At 38.6% G+C, this 17,340-nt stretch overlaps 1 protein-coding gene across 2 annotated transcripts in view; it reads right to left on the bottom strand.

Annotated features, from left to right (window-relative positions):
* Positions 1-13,819: 13,819 nt before the first annotated feature.
* SGSM2 (small G protein signaling modulator 2) overlaps positions 13,820-17,340 on the bottom strand; it is a 1,814,022-nt gene continuing 1,810,501 nt past the window's right edge. For both annotated transcript variants that reach the window (XM_044054411.1, XM_044054410.1), the window contains one exon: positions 13,820-16,459. In XM_044054411.1, coding sequence (XP_043910346.1) covers positions 16,371-16,459 — 89 coding nt within the window. In that variant the 3' untranslated portion in view covers positions 13,820-16,370. The remainder of the gene's footprint in view (positions 16,460-17,340) is intronic.

Here is a 17,340-nt window from a genome sequence, read left to right as displayed (position 1 = left end):
TTAACTACAGAAACTAAACTAAGTGGAAATCAAAGCCTAAATGTATAAATTCTATACCTCTACAATTACAAAGGATGTATACATTTACATGAAAGCACAGGTTATAAAACCAATCTGTACAAGTCAATATGGGTTCTGATGAATTCTGTGTGAGTGTACGGGATGAAGGTGCTTAATAACTGCATTTTTAAAAAGTTTTTGAAGTTCCTGCTAGCAGTAATTCAGTGGGTCTATTTCCTTACTGTGTGTGTATTTTCATGGTCTTTGAATATTTATAGGTTCATAGGTTCATACTAGGCTATCTGCCCTTGGGCATTTATAAGCCTAGCCAGAATGTGTTTGGCTTTTGCCACCCATTTTAAATTAATTTTGCTATGCCCTTTTTTGAGGTTAGTATACTGTGCCTCTGTCTAACAGTGACACAGAAGTGATACCCGGGGTAAACCTACGATCTCCCATCCACTCATCAAGATTCCTCTTGAAGAGAGTCAATGAGGGACTCTGCCTAACCTGGACTGGGATTTTATTCCAGAGTGAAGGGAGCCTCTGTGTTATGAATCTGTCCCTCCAGCATGTCCTATTTATTTCAGTGCTGAGGTTCAAGTCTCTCGAGCGTGTAGCTCTATGGGATTTGGATTTTTTCATGTTAATTGTTAAAGATTGCCAGAATTGCAATGTCTACAGTACAGAGTTTTCCAATTTATTCTCATAGGATTGCTTTTTTTGTTTTAATATGAAGTATAATGTTTGCTAATATAACCAAATTTAGTTTGTTGTACAACATGGTAGAGAATTCTGCACAACCAAATGCACAGAATCAATGACACACATTTTTATGTCAGACTGAGCTTGCTTCTAAATGGAAGAGCAAGACACACACACATTTGCAAGGAAAGAAGTTTAGGAAAACAGTGTTTCACCATGCAGGGCATGTGGATAATTCATATTTTACTTACAGTGTAGAGGTCTAGTTTGGTTATCTGGGCTACACCCTCATAACCAAGCAATGCCCCCCTACTGTGAATAAAACAAGAATAATCCACACCTGTGTTGGTGTAGTATCACAGTATAACCCTTGTATACACTGTTGCTTAAAACTCTGTACTGTAGACATTGCAATTCTGGCAATCTTTAACAATTAACATGAAAAATAACAGAACCAGTAACTGATTCACTACTGCAGTCTTTGCTTCCCATAACAATTACAACTATAGAACAAATTACTGTGTGACAAAGTGTGGGGGAGGGACATTGCAAGTGTGATTGTGAAGTGGTGTGACTCATGTTTAAAATACCCAGCTTAGATTGTTTTATTTTTCCATACCATTACACTTAATAATTTTTGTATCATTAGCAAATTGTCCCAAATTTTATAATTGGGAAAATGTGCTCCAAAACACCAACGTTTTGAGTGGTGCTACATTTTGATAAAATATTTAGTAGAACTGGCACCAGTTTTGTTGTACTGTGCTGCACGTGTGAAAACTTCTGTCATATCGATGATGCCTTTCCACGCCAATTATACAATTAAAGTCAATGGCCTTTTCTCATATCAATATTTAAAGGAGAACAATAGGATTTTATTTACAAATGCTCAATATGTCAGCACTTTCCCACCCTATTTCATGATCCAACTTAAAAAAAAAAAAGAGCAGTGCATCTTTAAAAATCTATTACTTTGACTGTTTTTCCCCCAAAGTACAGTGCCTTACCATACTGTACTGGTTTCACTTTTGAAAACAAGCTCTCTCACCACGGAAAAGCTTGCTACTGTCTTATTTAAAACTCTGGTGTCAAGACTGCTACTTCTTCTTCTTCTTTCGGCTTTATCCCGGTTAGGGGTCGCCACAGCGGATCACCTGTCCGCACATTGAATGGCAGTGGAGTTTTACGGTGTCGAGTTGCCAGCCCGGCGCCCAACCTTCCACAGAAGGCACACTCACATGCACACCTAGGGCCAATTTAGAGTGTCCAATCCACCTACAGCATGTCTTTGGGATGTGGGAGGAAACCGGAGCACCCGGAGAAAACCCACGCGACCACAGGGAGGACATGCAGACTCCGCACAGAAGGCACCCCAGCCGAGGATCGAACCAGAGAACCTCTTGCTGTGAGGCGGCAATGCTAACCACTGCACCACCGTGGCCGCCCTGGTGTCAAGACTGCTACTAATCAGCAGTAATTCTCGGTTAAGTTCTCTCACTCAAACTGACATCAGCCTGACAGCATTTGCATTCAAGTGAAAAAAATGCAAAGACCCACCCATTATGTGATGTCACACCTATGTTGTCCACCCCTCACCCATACACTGTTAAAAACCCACAGCAGTACCTGAGGATCCTTTTCATTGTTGCTGTATCCTGCTGGCTGTAAATTGTTGCTGGACTTTCAGGAATGCATCTTTTCCACAGCCAGTATCTCCTCCTGCATCCTAGTATTATTTCTGACAAGATGAGTTTTAAAACTCTTCTTGGGCCTTTGCATTCTGTTTGACCATCCTAGAGTCTGCACATGTGAGCCACGTTCCCTTGACGCAGTGCCAACACTTTTTCAGAAGCACCTTAGATTATATTCTGCTTTGAATAAGACATAGCATACTTCCTTTTTCTGCAGGATCTATTCAAAGTTGGGGATTCCACCTCTACTAGCAGACCAGTTACAAGTGGTGTACCACAAGGATCCGTGCTGGGCCCCCTACTGTTTGTAATCTATTTCTCAGAAGTCCAGGTGAAAACAGATGGCCTGTGGCTTACCAAGTTCACCGATGACTACAAACTGGGTGCAATCACTAAGACCTCAACAATGTTGGCATACTACAAAAAGGGCTTACACAGACAAATGACTGGTGCCAAAGCCATGGACTTAAACTAAAAGCAAAAAAATGCATCATCATCCTTTTTGGCAAAGGGGAAGTCCCTGCAAATTGCAATATTAACAGTACCCTCCCCTTAGCTCAAACCCCATGGTGAGATATTTGGGAACACAGGTTGATAGCAACCTTAACTTCAATCACCATGTGTCCACAGTGGTAAGGAAGGCCTTCTACATTGCACATCTCATAAGAAAGGGCATCGCATCCAGAGCTAAGGATGTTATAACTCCCCTGTACTCATCCCTCATCAGACCACTATTAGAGTACAATGCTCCCTTCAGTATGTACCTCACCAAATACATGCAGCAGCTGGAGAAACCTCAGAGGTTTCTCACCAAGAAAATTCAGGGCCTTCAACACATGACCTACATGGAAAGAATGAAGGCCCTGTCACTGTACTTTGTATCTTATAGGCTGATGAGAGGTGACTTGTGCCTGGCCTGCAGAGCAGTCTCAAACCCTGCCCTAATGAAAATGCTGCACATCTGAAAGTCAAATGGGACAAAATTCACTTGCTCTAGGGATCTTAACCTAGTGTGCAACATTAATAGTATATGGTGGAAAGACATATATGTCTTCCAGAGGCTGTCTGTCCTTGGAACAAACTCCCGATTCATGTAAAACAGAGTTCCTCAATGACCCTATTTAAGTGTGACTTGGACAATTGGATGGGAAACCATAAATTTACCCCGGGGGTGTCACCCATGTCCCTCTTGAATAAGGGCAGATAATAGACTCATGCTGCAAATATAGACCATACAACTTGGTTAAAAAGGCAGCAAGGATATAACATGGCTAGGCTTATAAAGGCCCTTGGGCCAATAGCCTAGTAACCTCCTATGAACCTATATTCATACCTTGTGCTTTACTTCTCTATTCTTAGTTGTTAGTGCTTTAAGTTCCAAAGGAAAATGCAAAGCATATGGTACAACTAGAATCTCCATAAATAGCACGCATGGTATCTCTCATTAATGGGAGTATACTATTTTAAGATGCTTCCGTAAAAGCTTACTTACTACCACATTGCTCAGTGTTCTTTCATGGCCCTGCATACTCTAGCTTTGCAAAGCAGTTGCAAGGCTTTTAGAGCATTTGGCGACTTTTTTTTCACAGAGTTTTCTTTGTGTTTACACTCAGTCAGGAACAAGCTTTAAATCATATACTGCTTTGCCATGAGAGATGGCCTGCTTCCTGTTTCTTCTGGGTATACTCGTACCATGTGCTGAAGGACTCATTGGCCATTAATGTTTCAATTCAGCAGTTGTGTTTACTTGGACAGTCTACTGAAGGGAATGGTTGGGAAGGGCCTCATTTTTTGGTGCTTGTGTGTACTATGGCCAACCAATGAAATGGTTGCTTTGGAAAATGTCTCATTGCTGTGCTTGTGAGACTATTTTGTGACTCTGTGGAGGGATTTTTTTTTTTTTTTTTTTTTTTTAGTATACGTGTGCACTTGGACATAGTCCTGAGAGACTTGTGCAATAATGTTTCATTTCAGTACTTGTGTTTACTTGGAGAGTCAACTGAAGGGGTCAGTTGGGGAATCTTTTTTTTTGGTGCTTTTGTGTACTACGGCCAACCAAAGAAATGGTCGCTCGGGGAGATGTCTCACTGCTGTGCTTGTGAGACTAGTTTGCGACTCCGTGGGGGGAAACTTTTAGTAAATGTTTGCACTTGGACATAGTACTGAAGGACTTGTGTGATAATGTTTCATGTCTGTACTTGTGCTTATTTGGAAGGTCAACTGAAGGGGTCAGATATGGAAAAGCTTCATTTTTGGTGCTGTATGAATACTCTGGGACTCACTAGAGGCAAATATTTACTTGTAGTGCATGTGTGTACTTGAACAGACTCGTGAGGGATTTAATGGCTGCCACTGTTTTATTTTACCAGGAGAGACCAATGAAGCAGTTGTTTGGGAAATGTTTCATTTCATTTCTGGTGTCACTACTGTGGGACTCCTTGGGGGGGGGGGTTTAAATGCAGTGCATGTGGGCATTTGGACATACTACTGAGGGACTTATACTGTGGTGGTGGTGCTGCGGTACAGTTGTCGCCTCACAGTTAGACGTTGCCCATTCGATTCTCAGTTAGAGCGTCTTCTGTGTGGCGACATGCGTGAACGGGCGTTCCTTCGTTGAAGGTTGCGTGATAGGCCTGGCAAGCCAGCACGTAAAGCTCTACTGCCAATCATTAGCAGACCGGAGTTCCACTGTGGCGACCCCTAACCAGGAAAAGCCGAAAGACACAAACAAAAACAGAGGGACTTGTTGGATGTTCATGTTTCACTTTACATCTTTGTGTTTACTTTGACTGACTACTTGAAGGTATTGTTTGGCAAAATAGTTTCTTTTTGTGCTTGTGACTAGTGTGGAACTCCTTTGGGGGAAATATTTCATTGTACTGCATGTGTGCACTGGACACCCGTTTCATTTTACTGCTTCTGCTTACTTGTTCAGGCTACTTCAAGGCATTGGTTGAGGAACTGCTTCATTTTTGGTGCTTGTGTGTACTAGGGCAAACTAATGAAGTGGTCAGTAGAGCAACTCTTTCAATTTGGTGCTTGTGTAACTACTATGGGACTCCTTATGGGGACATGTTGAACTGCAGTGCATGTGTGGACATACTACCAGGGAGCTTGTTGGGCACTATTGTTTCATTTCAGTACTTCTGTTCACTTGCACAGTCCTTGGGTTGGTTGGGAAAATGCCTCATATTTGGTGCTTGTGTGTACTTGGACAAGTTACAGGCAGCACGTACAGGCAACACTACTATAAGAGGTAAATGGCTAAAGACCATGCATTTCAAATGCCCTTGATTATTGCATAATGCTCAGTTTTGTAATCATTCTGTGGACATGTCCATCACAACTTCTAAGAGGGTGAAGTACTGATGATTTTAGAAGTATGTGACACTTTAACATGCATCTTAGCAGTAATTAATGCAAAAATGTAAAGCTGTTCTGAAATGTATTTTAATATCTACTCTATTCATACTAAATTTAGGTGAATGGATGGGAATCCACAAATTAATTCCAAGTTTAGCACCAATGTCCTTCAAGAATAAGGGCAACAAATAAATGTTCCAACATACCCTTGTTCCTTCCACCTCTAGATTATTTGTATATAAAACATAAGGGCTTAAAACTACCATGGGAATGTGGGGCTAGGCTTCTTACAATCCCCACAGATCAGTAGCCTAGTAGTAAGTGCCTATGGACCTAATCCTCTGAATCAAATTGACAATTTTAGCTAACTACCAATTACAAACTGTTATGTTTATCACTTAATTCCTCAATCAGCAAAACTGTCAATTACAATCTAAAAGCATGGGCTACACTGTGATTAAATTTAGTGTACAAATACTCATTCATTCATTCACACCTGGATTATCATATTCAGCATTAGTAGGGAGCTGAAACCTATGCTATCAAACAATGTGCATAAAGTAAAGAACTAAGCCCTGCTGGGGCACCACTCCATTGCAGGATATAAAAACATACCTTTATGCACAAGGCTTGATGGCAATTTAGAGGACTGCCAGTTCACATATTGTCATGTTGGAATGTGGAAGGAAGCTGGAGTCCCTGGTAAAAACTCTGACAGTCACAGGAAATACTTTTTGACTCCATACAGAAGGCACCCTAGCCGGGATCTAATTCAGAAAACAAACAGCTGTGAGAAAGCAATGCAAACCACTGCAACACTGTGCCTTCAGGTACGAATATATCTTAAAATATATTAACCCATTGCTTCATGAAAGAGTACACTAGTCGAGAAATCAGAGCTCCTGTCTCTCCTGTAACTGTATACTTGACTTTACAGGTGACTTTCGTATACTCCCAAGACAAATATACCTATCAGTACTTCCTAATTTTAATTTCTGAAATTCTGGTATAGATACATAACTAAAACTAAGGCAGCAGGATAGTATTGACAAGCTGACTAGATTTCCTAAGAACGCATAGCAAAAGATTAGCATGGGATGCACAGAGTTTGAGTTAAGGAGCGTTTCCAAGTTATGAAAATATGAAATCTTCCATATTTATATTAATAATGCAAAAATGGAGTTTGATACTGTCACGTTGGTAGTAGTGTATGCAAGCAGTGGGTGTAAGTAAAATATAATTAAAACATTATGGGTAATCTGCAGACATTGTTAAAACAGTTGTAATTATTAGCAATATTTTTATAGCTTCATTAATTTAATAACAGCTGTGTGGCCGACAAGTGAACAAACAGTGCTGTAGATTAATATTGTTTTGAAATACTGTGAAAATAATATTATATGCAATACTACAAAACAGCAGTAGGTTTCTCTTTCCTGTTCTGTATCATTGGAAAGCTGTCAAGCAGTTAATTATTCCACTGATGTCATGGATCTGTTTTTGTCACAAACTGATATACACCTTTGTTTGGGCATAACATAGTAATTTTTGGCAAATAAAATACAAGTTTTCTTTCATGAATCCACTATATAAACCTAGCATCTAGAGACAGACCTTTGATGCTAACACCAGCATATAACCCACTATCAACTAAATATCTTGCATATAACTTCCATTTTTTTAATCAGACATTGCAAATTTTATGAAGTGTACTTCCAGTAGAGGAGTTTGAAAAAAAAATCTGTCAAGAGGCAGGTGATTTCCTGGCTTAGAAGAGCTCAGGAAACAAAGGGATCCTGCTGCTCTGCACTGCCACTTTTAGATAATGTAGGACATATTTATTCTGATGTTCTGTGCAGTACTAGTGTCTCAGCAAAACCAAATGCATCTACTATTTTTTTTTATTTGTTTTAACCTTGCTTGACAAAATGGGGTTGGCCACAAAGACAAAATGTTGCATTTGGGCTATACTGCCTTCTTCCCCCCTATACACCAAGTGTCCACAGAAGATGACATTATACTGACCATTTTTCTACTTCAGACTGTTTATCCATTAACTTAGTATGATGGCATTCAGAATTACTGCTTATTTTAAATGTCTGTGCACAGTGATTACTATTACAGTGAGTATTATTACACCTTTTTAATGTTCACTTCCTTTATTTCACATATAACATACAATCTACACAATCCATACACATGGTCTGATTAGGGTCTCTGCTGATGGCCAGTTACTTTCTCATTCAGCTTTCTAGTGTCCAGTTATACTGTTACTCTCCTGTTTGCATTCTTTCTCATCTTTTAAAATCAGTAATTAACCCCTTCATCTTTAGTTACAAACAAAGACCTAAGAATTAGTTAGCTACAGGGAATTATCCTTCCGTTCACTCCTGTCACTCAATGGTGTCATATTTCCAGACAGTTCACCCCTAGATGCTCTCTCAGCTGTGACTGACACTACACAGCAAAATAACCATATTCCAATAGACTCAATAGGTTTATAACAGAAACCTTCTAGCAGGACATCAGTTTCAAAAACTGCCATTTCAGCGAAAGTGTTTTTGCCAAAAGCACTTTCGCTGGCAGTGGAGAATTCCATATTCTCCATTGTTGTGCAACCTTGGAGTAGAAAGTTTGTAGGATGCCTTCCCACATGGGGAGTGCAGGGGAGTATCCCCCCTGCAAAAAAAGATTTATTATGGGAGAAAGGTGTCAATCTATTGACAATTCCATTTATAACTGCAGTGTGAGGGAAAGAAGGAAGCCCTACAAACACCTTGTATATGAAGTTTTTCTGGACTACAAATCTTAAAATGGGATGGTCAGTAGAGTGTAATAGACATGGAAACCAATTCTTAAATAATATATCGTGATTTCATATAAACCCAACATGTTCACTGAGGAAGCTGAACAGCAAATAATTTCCACAGAAAGGGAAAATGAAAAAGTCATTGTTTATTTACATAAAACACTGTGGTTGCTGTTTTGTAGGAAGGAAAATAACTCCTGTATGACAAATAGTTTAGGATGTAGTTGTTTTATAACTCTACAGTGACTACATTCTTCCATATTTTAACTACTTCCAGTTTGTTGACTGTGGTAATCCATCTGGGCTTTTGACACCTTTTCATCAGAGTCCCAAAAAGAAATGTTCCACAAAATGTTGCATTTACATAAATAGACTATTAAACTGTTAGAATAGTTTACAATAAGAAAATATAATACAGTTGACACATTATGTATACTGCCATAAATGTAAATAACATTCCTTACACATTATTTTTAAATAAGTATGCTTACAAACACAGAGAGAGAAATGCAATGAATAGTTAAAATATTAAAGCAATGTAATAATGACAGTAAATGGGAAGGGAATAATGTGGCAAGATAATTAAATACATGCATATAAAGAATCTAGGTGAAAGGAGGCGAGAAAATAATAGATTGGAGGATGCAAAGTGTAAGTAAAAATGTAAAGAAAAAAAAGATTATACAACTGGTAATGTGAAATACTTGATAGTAACCCTTCATTTAAAAGATGACATTTATATCCAATAAAAATAATAAAAAGGACAGCTGAAACTTTGTAACACTAAGGTTGTGATAATTTAACAAAAACATACTTTATTTCACTCTTTACATTTTAAGTACAGGTTATTTTACTGGATATGAACGAAGGGTTATGGAATGGTTAATAGAACACTTGCACTTCAAATTTTAATAGAAAACGTTTTTTGCTACTAATTAGAGCAGTGAAATCACTGGTTGTAACTTTTGAACTTAGTATTTAAAACCTGTTTTTTGATTAATTTTGTATCTGTGATGATACCTTTAGGCAGAAGGCGAAAGCGCTAACAATTCTACTGAATAAACTCTTTTTTTATTTATTTTATTCGTTTCAAGTCTGGGCTACGAAACATTTTTAAGAAATGTATTTATTCACAGAATTTTAAGTTTTTGTGTTTAAACCTGATTACTAGCAAGTGTTTCTAACATACGCCTATTCTCTCTACGGAGTTTGCTGAACGGGTATGGTGCTTTTTTATCAATGAATTACTATCAGCTTTAGCAAATATTGCCTGGTTAATGTGAAATACTATTAAGATTTTGTGTAGAAGTATTCACAGCAGAGTAAGAGTTGAAAGGTAGCCAAGAATTATAAATTGAGGAGTGGAAAGGAGAGTGAAGATCATCTAAGCTGGAACAGACAGACTAGAATGCATGTCATTTTCAAGTTATACAGGGGCAGCATCAGTCTGTGCGGAAGTGTGACTAGTTTTTTGATAATTTAATATTAGTCTCACTGGATACATGTGTAGGAATTGAGTCCCAGATTCTTGCAACATATGCTTGGCAGAGATATTCACTATGATGACTGATACGTCTTTAAAGCATGTACCTGGAGTTTTTGACTGGATCTAAGGGACTTCAGAGAGTTATATTTTTGAATTAGATTGGTTGAGATAGGGTATTTGTCAGGCTTATAGAGAATGTTATGAACTATTTTAAGTTGTTATACAATTGTTTTTTTTATCTCTGGCTAGATTATTTTATTTAGAGCAATACAGTAGTGTGTTTTGTTCGGAAATTTGCAAGCAAACTTAGGAAAGTCATTACAGTGTTTTTCAAGTTTGAACATTTTTTTTTGCAGGTTTGCAAAAATGGAAGAAGAATGTAACAGACTGGAAAACAGCAAGGTTTCAGCAGTAGTAAGCAGAGACGAGCTGGTAAGGTAGATTTGGACTTCCATAGCATAATCATATTGTATGTTTGTGATAAACACATGTGCAGCCTTATTTATCAATTATTTTTTGACACAGTGGAAAATGGAAATGAATGCAGGTTGTTTCAGCCTGTTATAAGCCTAATGTAATCTGGAATATATAGAGGATTATGATCTGATCTTCAATCTTTACCAGTTTATTGTTCGAGGGCATGGATACTACGAAATTCTCAAGAGTAAAGCTTGAAAGGTGAATCGTGGTATCCATTCTGTTTATGATCACAGAACTGATCAGAATTTTCTTGTAGTGCATGGAGCTTTATCTATTCCTCATATTAGCAGTTACAGAAAAGAAAGTGTAGCAGTGCAAAATACTTTACAGGCTTTCAAAGCCTTTGAAAGACAATAAAGCACTTAGCACTGTGTCAGATAGACAGCAGGCAGAAATTAAGTGACCCTCTGTAAATTCAATGGCTTTAAAAGCCGTTCTTCACTTCATTCTGCCACACTTTCTGTTTATAAGCATGGCTTAGTGAAGTTCTAACGAACTTTAAAAGTTGTTTCTACTGTTAGTCCCTAACAAAGTTCGCAGATGACTTAAAACTGGGAGCCATTATTGAATTCCCAAATGATGTGGATATTCTAAAAGGGGCCTTACAGAAACAAATGCTTGGTGCCAGAGCCATGGGCTCAAGCTCACTGCCAAGAAATGTATAGTCATCCCCTTTGGGAAAAAAACGTATCCATGAATTACCACATAGGTGGCAGTACACTAAACACTGAAAGTGTGATAAGAGACTTAGGGACACAGGTGGACAGTGGTATCACCTTCAATAACCACATCACCACAACAGTCAGGGAATCCTTCTATGTGGCATACCTCATTCACCAAGTGCTTTTCATCCAGAAAAAAGGATGTCATTGTCCCACTGTACTCATCCCTCATTAGACCCATTATAGAATACAATGCCCCTTATGGTATGTACCTCTCAAGACATCTGCAACAACTGGAAAGGCCGCAGAAATACCCCACTAAAAGAATCACAGGCCTAAAGAAGATGCCCGATGCTGACCATCTAAAAAAACTCCACCTATACTCTGTCACATATCGTCTAATCAGGGGCGATCTCTGCTTAACATACAAGGCCATGTCAAACCCAGAGCTGTTGGACATGCTACACTTAAAGAAATCCCAATCCCTCAGAGACACACACTTCAGGGATCTAAACCTTGTCATCACAATGAACAGAACACAAGGTTAAAAGAGATAAAAAGAATGATTTTGCATCTTTGACTGTGAGATTACATGCCTGTATATGATATTCCCATACCTCGTGATTGATTTTTGCAAAATGTCTAGATTTTTGCTTCATATTTTTGGTCTGCTCCTAGTAAAATTTATGGTTTTCTTGCAAATCTTTGAGGATTGAAATCACTAAATAATAAAATACATTTGAGTTTCAGGTGTCATATTCTGAAAAAGCATGCTAATGCAAAACCTCAGTTTTCTAAGTTTATAAAAGCAATATTCAAAATCTGTCCCTGATTCTGGACCTTAGTCCTGCAATTATTTTTTAGCTCTGTGCAGATGTCTTACACTTATAATTTGAGAGGTATGCAGTCCCTTATGTCTTATCCATTCATCTTCCATTATAAATGGTGACTCTTCCTATAACAATGGTTACCACAGTCTCCATATCTTAGTTATGGAATCCAATCTTGGTTTCCTTGGTAGGTGATCAACCTAATGCTGTTCTGTAGAAATAACAGACTATCCCAGTCACTGTGTTACTCTTTCAACTTGCTTAATCAGCATTCCTTACTACTAAGCATCCTACAAGCACAATCTGTGCAGCTACTGAAATTTACCCAGGGTTCACAATCTTCTTCCCAAACTTTTCTGATTTGGGGTCTTTTAAATCTGCCGCCAATCTGATATTGACATCTTGGGGAAGCTTATCTTCTGAATTCAGTTTAGGATCTACAGCATTTTTTACTCTTCCTCACACTCTTATGTTGATAACACATGGTGTTGTGTCAGTAGTCTGTTCTTCCTTATAATGCCAAACAGAAAAAATACTGAAGATGAATATAAGATGAAATAATGGATGTGTGCGTCTCTAAATACTACTTTTTTAATCTCTCTCTCTTTCCGTTTATCTTGGATAAGACGTTAAAATGTGAGAATTAAACCATTTTCAAATACAAATGTACAATGGCAAGTGTTTGAGAAAAGCACAGCTAGAAGTGCAACATCTTTAAAGGCTCTGCCATCAGGTCACTGCCCTTACTCTGGGGGTGCAACAGCCTCAAAGTTATCAAGTGTAGAGGATAAGTGAGAAAATCCCCTGCATCTGGGGGATGCGGTGAGAGGCTTGCCTGCTGCAAAGTATCTAAACACATTTCAAACAGTTTGTTTCCAGTAGCATGGCTTTCAAGAAATTGCTTGGAACTGTGCTCAGAAACTTAAATGGACTTCATCTCAGAATAAGACCTTCCAGATTTGTAATTTAAAGCAAAATATGTCAGACTCAGTTAAAAGAAAATGCTATAAAATAACTTTCTATAAAACGAAACATAATCCTCTTTAACTAACTACCAGAAAATGACAAGTAGAAGTGATGCAATTAATGTTTTTGGGAGGGTGCAGGATTTGATTCTCACATGGGGTAACTGGCTAGGCTTAAAATGTCCCACAAGGGCAGTTAGCCTAGTACCAATTTATGAACCTATAATACATGAATGAGGCCACAGTGAGTATGTGCCACCTCAGACGGTGAAACAGAATAGCTTAAAAATGAACATTCTTAGTTGCAGACATTTTAAAATTAGCAATGCTTACTAATTTCCTTCTAATTTTTTTTTCCTGCTAAAATTACCTATTGGTAGAAATATCAGTGTACATTATCTTTTGGATTCGGCTCTTAGCTAGGGTGCCATCAGGTGCAGAGTCGGTATGTCCTTCTTGTGTTTGCATGGATTTGGTCTAGGTATTCCAGCTTATTTACACGTCACAAATACAGGCAATAGTGTGCCCACTGGTGTGTGTGTGTGTGTGTGTGTGTGTGCGTGTGTGTGAATGTGAACATGTGATAAGAAAGAAAAGCCTGACAGTCTATTTCCATTCCGTATTTGCCTAGTAAAAAAAAGACATGTCGCGGTGGTGCAGTGGTAGCGTTGTTGCCTCACAGCAAGAGGTTCTCCCGTTCGATTCTCAGCTGGAATGCGGGGAGTGCCTTCTGTGTGGAGTCTGCATGTCCTCCCCATGGTTGGGTGGTGTTTGAAAGACATGCGTAAATGGGTGCGCCTTCACTGAAGGTTGGACAACGTGCTGGCATCTCGGCGTTCGTGAAAATCTACTGCCAATCATTAGCGGACCGGAGTTCCGCTGTGGTGACCCCTAACTGGGAAAAGCCGAAAGACAAAGAATTTGCCTAGTAAAAAAAGAGTGGATCATGGCAACTGTTCATGGTGGTCACTAAAGGAACTGGATGTAACTTCACACCACTGGACAGATGGATATTTTTCCTTCACTGTGTGATGTGCTGTTTCAGTTTGTGCTTCTTTGCCATATCAGTACAAAATATATACAGCTTGATGAGCTAATCTGCTTACTATCATAATATATGGAAACATTAACCAAATGCACTGCCTGTACGAATACAGTACAAACATTTCAAAACTGCTGATGTGTTGTTTTATAGTAAAATAACAATATGATTTTAATGTTACAGATTTTTTCATTCATTATTCTACTTCAGCTTTATCTTTCTATGGATTGCAGGGAAACCAAAGCCTATCTTGGCAAGCAAACAGCAAAAGGCATGGGACCAATGTTGGAAGAGATGCCAATCTGATAAGCAACAAACATAAGGCATGGAACCATTGCTGGAAGGGATACCAATCCACATAGGCCAGACAGATAGACATACATAACTCAAGGACAACTTAAGTATCACCAATTCATCTAATGGCATATCTCTAGGCTGTAAAAGAAAACCAAAGAACTCAGGAAAAACACAAGTGAAGAGAAGCAGGACATGCAACTACTATACCACTATGACATTTCCCATACAAATCAGTCAGTAAAAACAGAAACGGCCAAGTCCAATGCATACAGGGATTATAACCCAGAAGGTAGAGTTCCAGTTAGCAGCCTGGGCACTGAAGGAAGCACCTGAAAGGGAGGATAATTAAGAAGTTTTGCCTGCTCGTTTCTGCTTGGAGGGGCAGGAATTGTATTTATTTTGGTGTGATTCCTGTCATGGTAGTGCATCCCTGTTGGAGACTAGAGAATTTGCAGAATCTCTCTTCCTATGGAGAGATGGGTGATGTCAAGAGTCATCTCCCAAGCGATTTAGTGAGTGATGTCCCCGTGGTTTGTACAGTGTATACCAACCCCCCTGAGCAATTATGGATGCGTGTGTGTGAGGTTATGGCATAAGCAGAAATCTCCTAATAGCTGTCTGCATGGAAGCCATGCTGAGATCATCTCAGTTTTGGAAGAAATAAACAGGTGTAACCGAATGATCGATCAAGTTGGTCATCAAATGCTGAAAAGTAAAAATCCAATTAAATATGAAAAAAAAAAGGAAAATAAAAATGTTTTAAATACATCATGACTAAATGCAAAGGATTCAAAGTATTTTCTAAATAACAATGAAATAATTTTGCCAATCATTAAGGCTTAAAGCCAACTGTATAGTTAGACAGAAGCTAATAAAAATAGTTTCATGTATGATCTTCACAAGATGTGTCAAATGGAATGCATGTACCGGGACAGATTACTACAAAAGCTGTTACTTCCTTCTTGTGTTCTCTGCCCCTTATCCACGTGTAGTTTGCCCTGTCTTCTTCCCTCTTTCCTAAAGGCACATGTATAACTGCCTTCACAGCCATGGACCAATGAGCTTACTGGAGTGCAGTGAATACCACCTATAATGCTTTCTGAGGCAGACTGCCTCACTCGTGTGTGCATCTTAGCTCCACTTGAGAACCTGAGGTGGGAGATAGGTCACTTTCAGTTACCTAAAAACAGCATCAAGTGTAACGCACTCTGAATACCAATACAGTGCTCCACATACCATGGACTGAATCCAAGCCTAATGTTCTAGAACTTGATCCAAATTGCAGGTACTGTAACAGAGTTTCAATTTTACTGACGTGTTCCCGAGAACATCAGTGTCATTATTTAGAGACTTAAGCATAATCCGTTTATCAGACTTATTTCTTCAGATAACAGTCGTACATTGTTTTACATCTCTGAAGTTTCAAAACAAAATCAGTGATCAGACATAACTGTTAAATGACAGATATAAACTGTCACGGCAGCACAACTGAATAATACGAATGTACATCTCTGTAATACAACAGAACAACTTGTCTAATAGCCTAAATTCTCTTTTTGTCTGATTACAGTGACAATAACATTTTAGAATAAAAACTTCCCATGGGAAGAGACAGTGCAAACCCATTATTTTTAAGCACCTCAAATGCAGCATCTTTTGGCAAGCACATACTTTTTGGGGGGTAAGGAATAAAGGCAACAACAAATAACCCTTTTGCGACCCTTGGTTCAAAAATGACCAGGTAGAGCCATATAATGGGATTTCAATGGTGAGCACTACAGTTTATTTCTCATGACCTACTACTGATAATATTCAGTACAGATGGCCATTTTTGCAAGATATGAAATTTTACAAATTAAAGATCTTGGAACATTTTGTATTCTACTCTGAAACAGATTTCACAATGTTTCCCAGCTTGCTTGGAAGTTGTCAGTAAAACACCATTTGAAATCTTCAGTGCAAGAAGCTTTGGATCAATATTTCTAGATGGCCCTTCTCTGACACAAGAGGTCACACTGGCACATTTTTCCATGACCACCTTCACTTATTTTCAATAAGGGTCTGTACTTTGTAAACTAGATCTCTTGCTATTCTCAAAATCTCTTGTGCATCATGATGTTCTGCCATTTCTGAAAAAAAATACAAATAATATGATTACACAGCAAGCAAATGTTAAAAACTGCATAAAATATAATGCTAATAAGGAATAAATAATGCACTCTGAAAAAAATCAAACAACCTTTAATATAATTAAAGAGTAAACTTATGTTAAAACTGGAACAAACTCCATAAAAATAATGAGCTAATAAGGAATAAAAATGTATCTTGGAAAAAGAAATCAAACAAATGTAATATGACTACACAGCAAATAAACATACTAAACGTGGAAAAATGCATAAAATACTATGCTAACAGGCAGAAAAAATTATCCTTAATGACAAAAAAAAAAAAAAAAAATCAAACACAAAATTAAACACCAAATATACATGTACAACTGGAATGGGTTGCCTGGGCTGGTGGAACAGAGGGATAAAATTCTATCAAAATTCCAGATCATCAGAGTTTGAGTATCAGCTTGAGTAACTGATGTTGCAGACAGGGAGGATGGGGAATGCCTATTCTGGGGGGGGGGGGGCAATAGTTCTTGCCTGGCTTGCACTGTTGATCTGATGACAGGACCTTGACTGGAGAACAGAGGCTTATTATGATGTGGGGAACTAGTACAAAGAAAGACATGGGTGTGATTGCCCAAGAGGTGATGGTAGCCCTTACTGGCACATGTATGACAGCATGTATGTGCAGAGAAGGACAAGGAGCAGGACACAGGTGATCCCTACAGTGACGTAAGCGCTTTTGTCCTCAACAGGGTTGAAGTTAGGCCATAAAATTAAAAAGCTCTCATTGATAGGGTGCCAGCAAAAGCACCATCATGATTGCCCAAATAAGGACCCCCCCCCCCCCAGAAAGTGCAATGTTCTATCAAGAGGAAGCTTAATGCTCAGCAGGCATG

This window comes from Protopterus annectens, chromosome 13.part0, assembly GCF_019279795.1.
Source record: "Protopterus annectens isolate FY-2018-M chromosome 13.part0, PAN1.0, whole genome shotgun sequence".
Classification (NCBI taxonomy): domain Eukaryota; kingdom Metazoa; phylum Chordata; order Ceratodontiformes; family Protopteridae; genus Protopterus; species Protopterus annectens.
The sequence above is the reverse complement of the archived record's forward strand: the minus strand, read 5'-3'. Positions and strand labels throughout refer to the sequence as shown.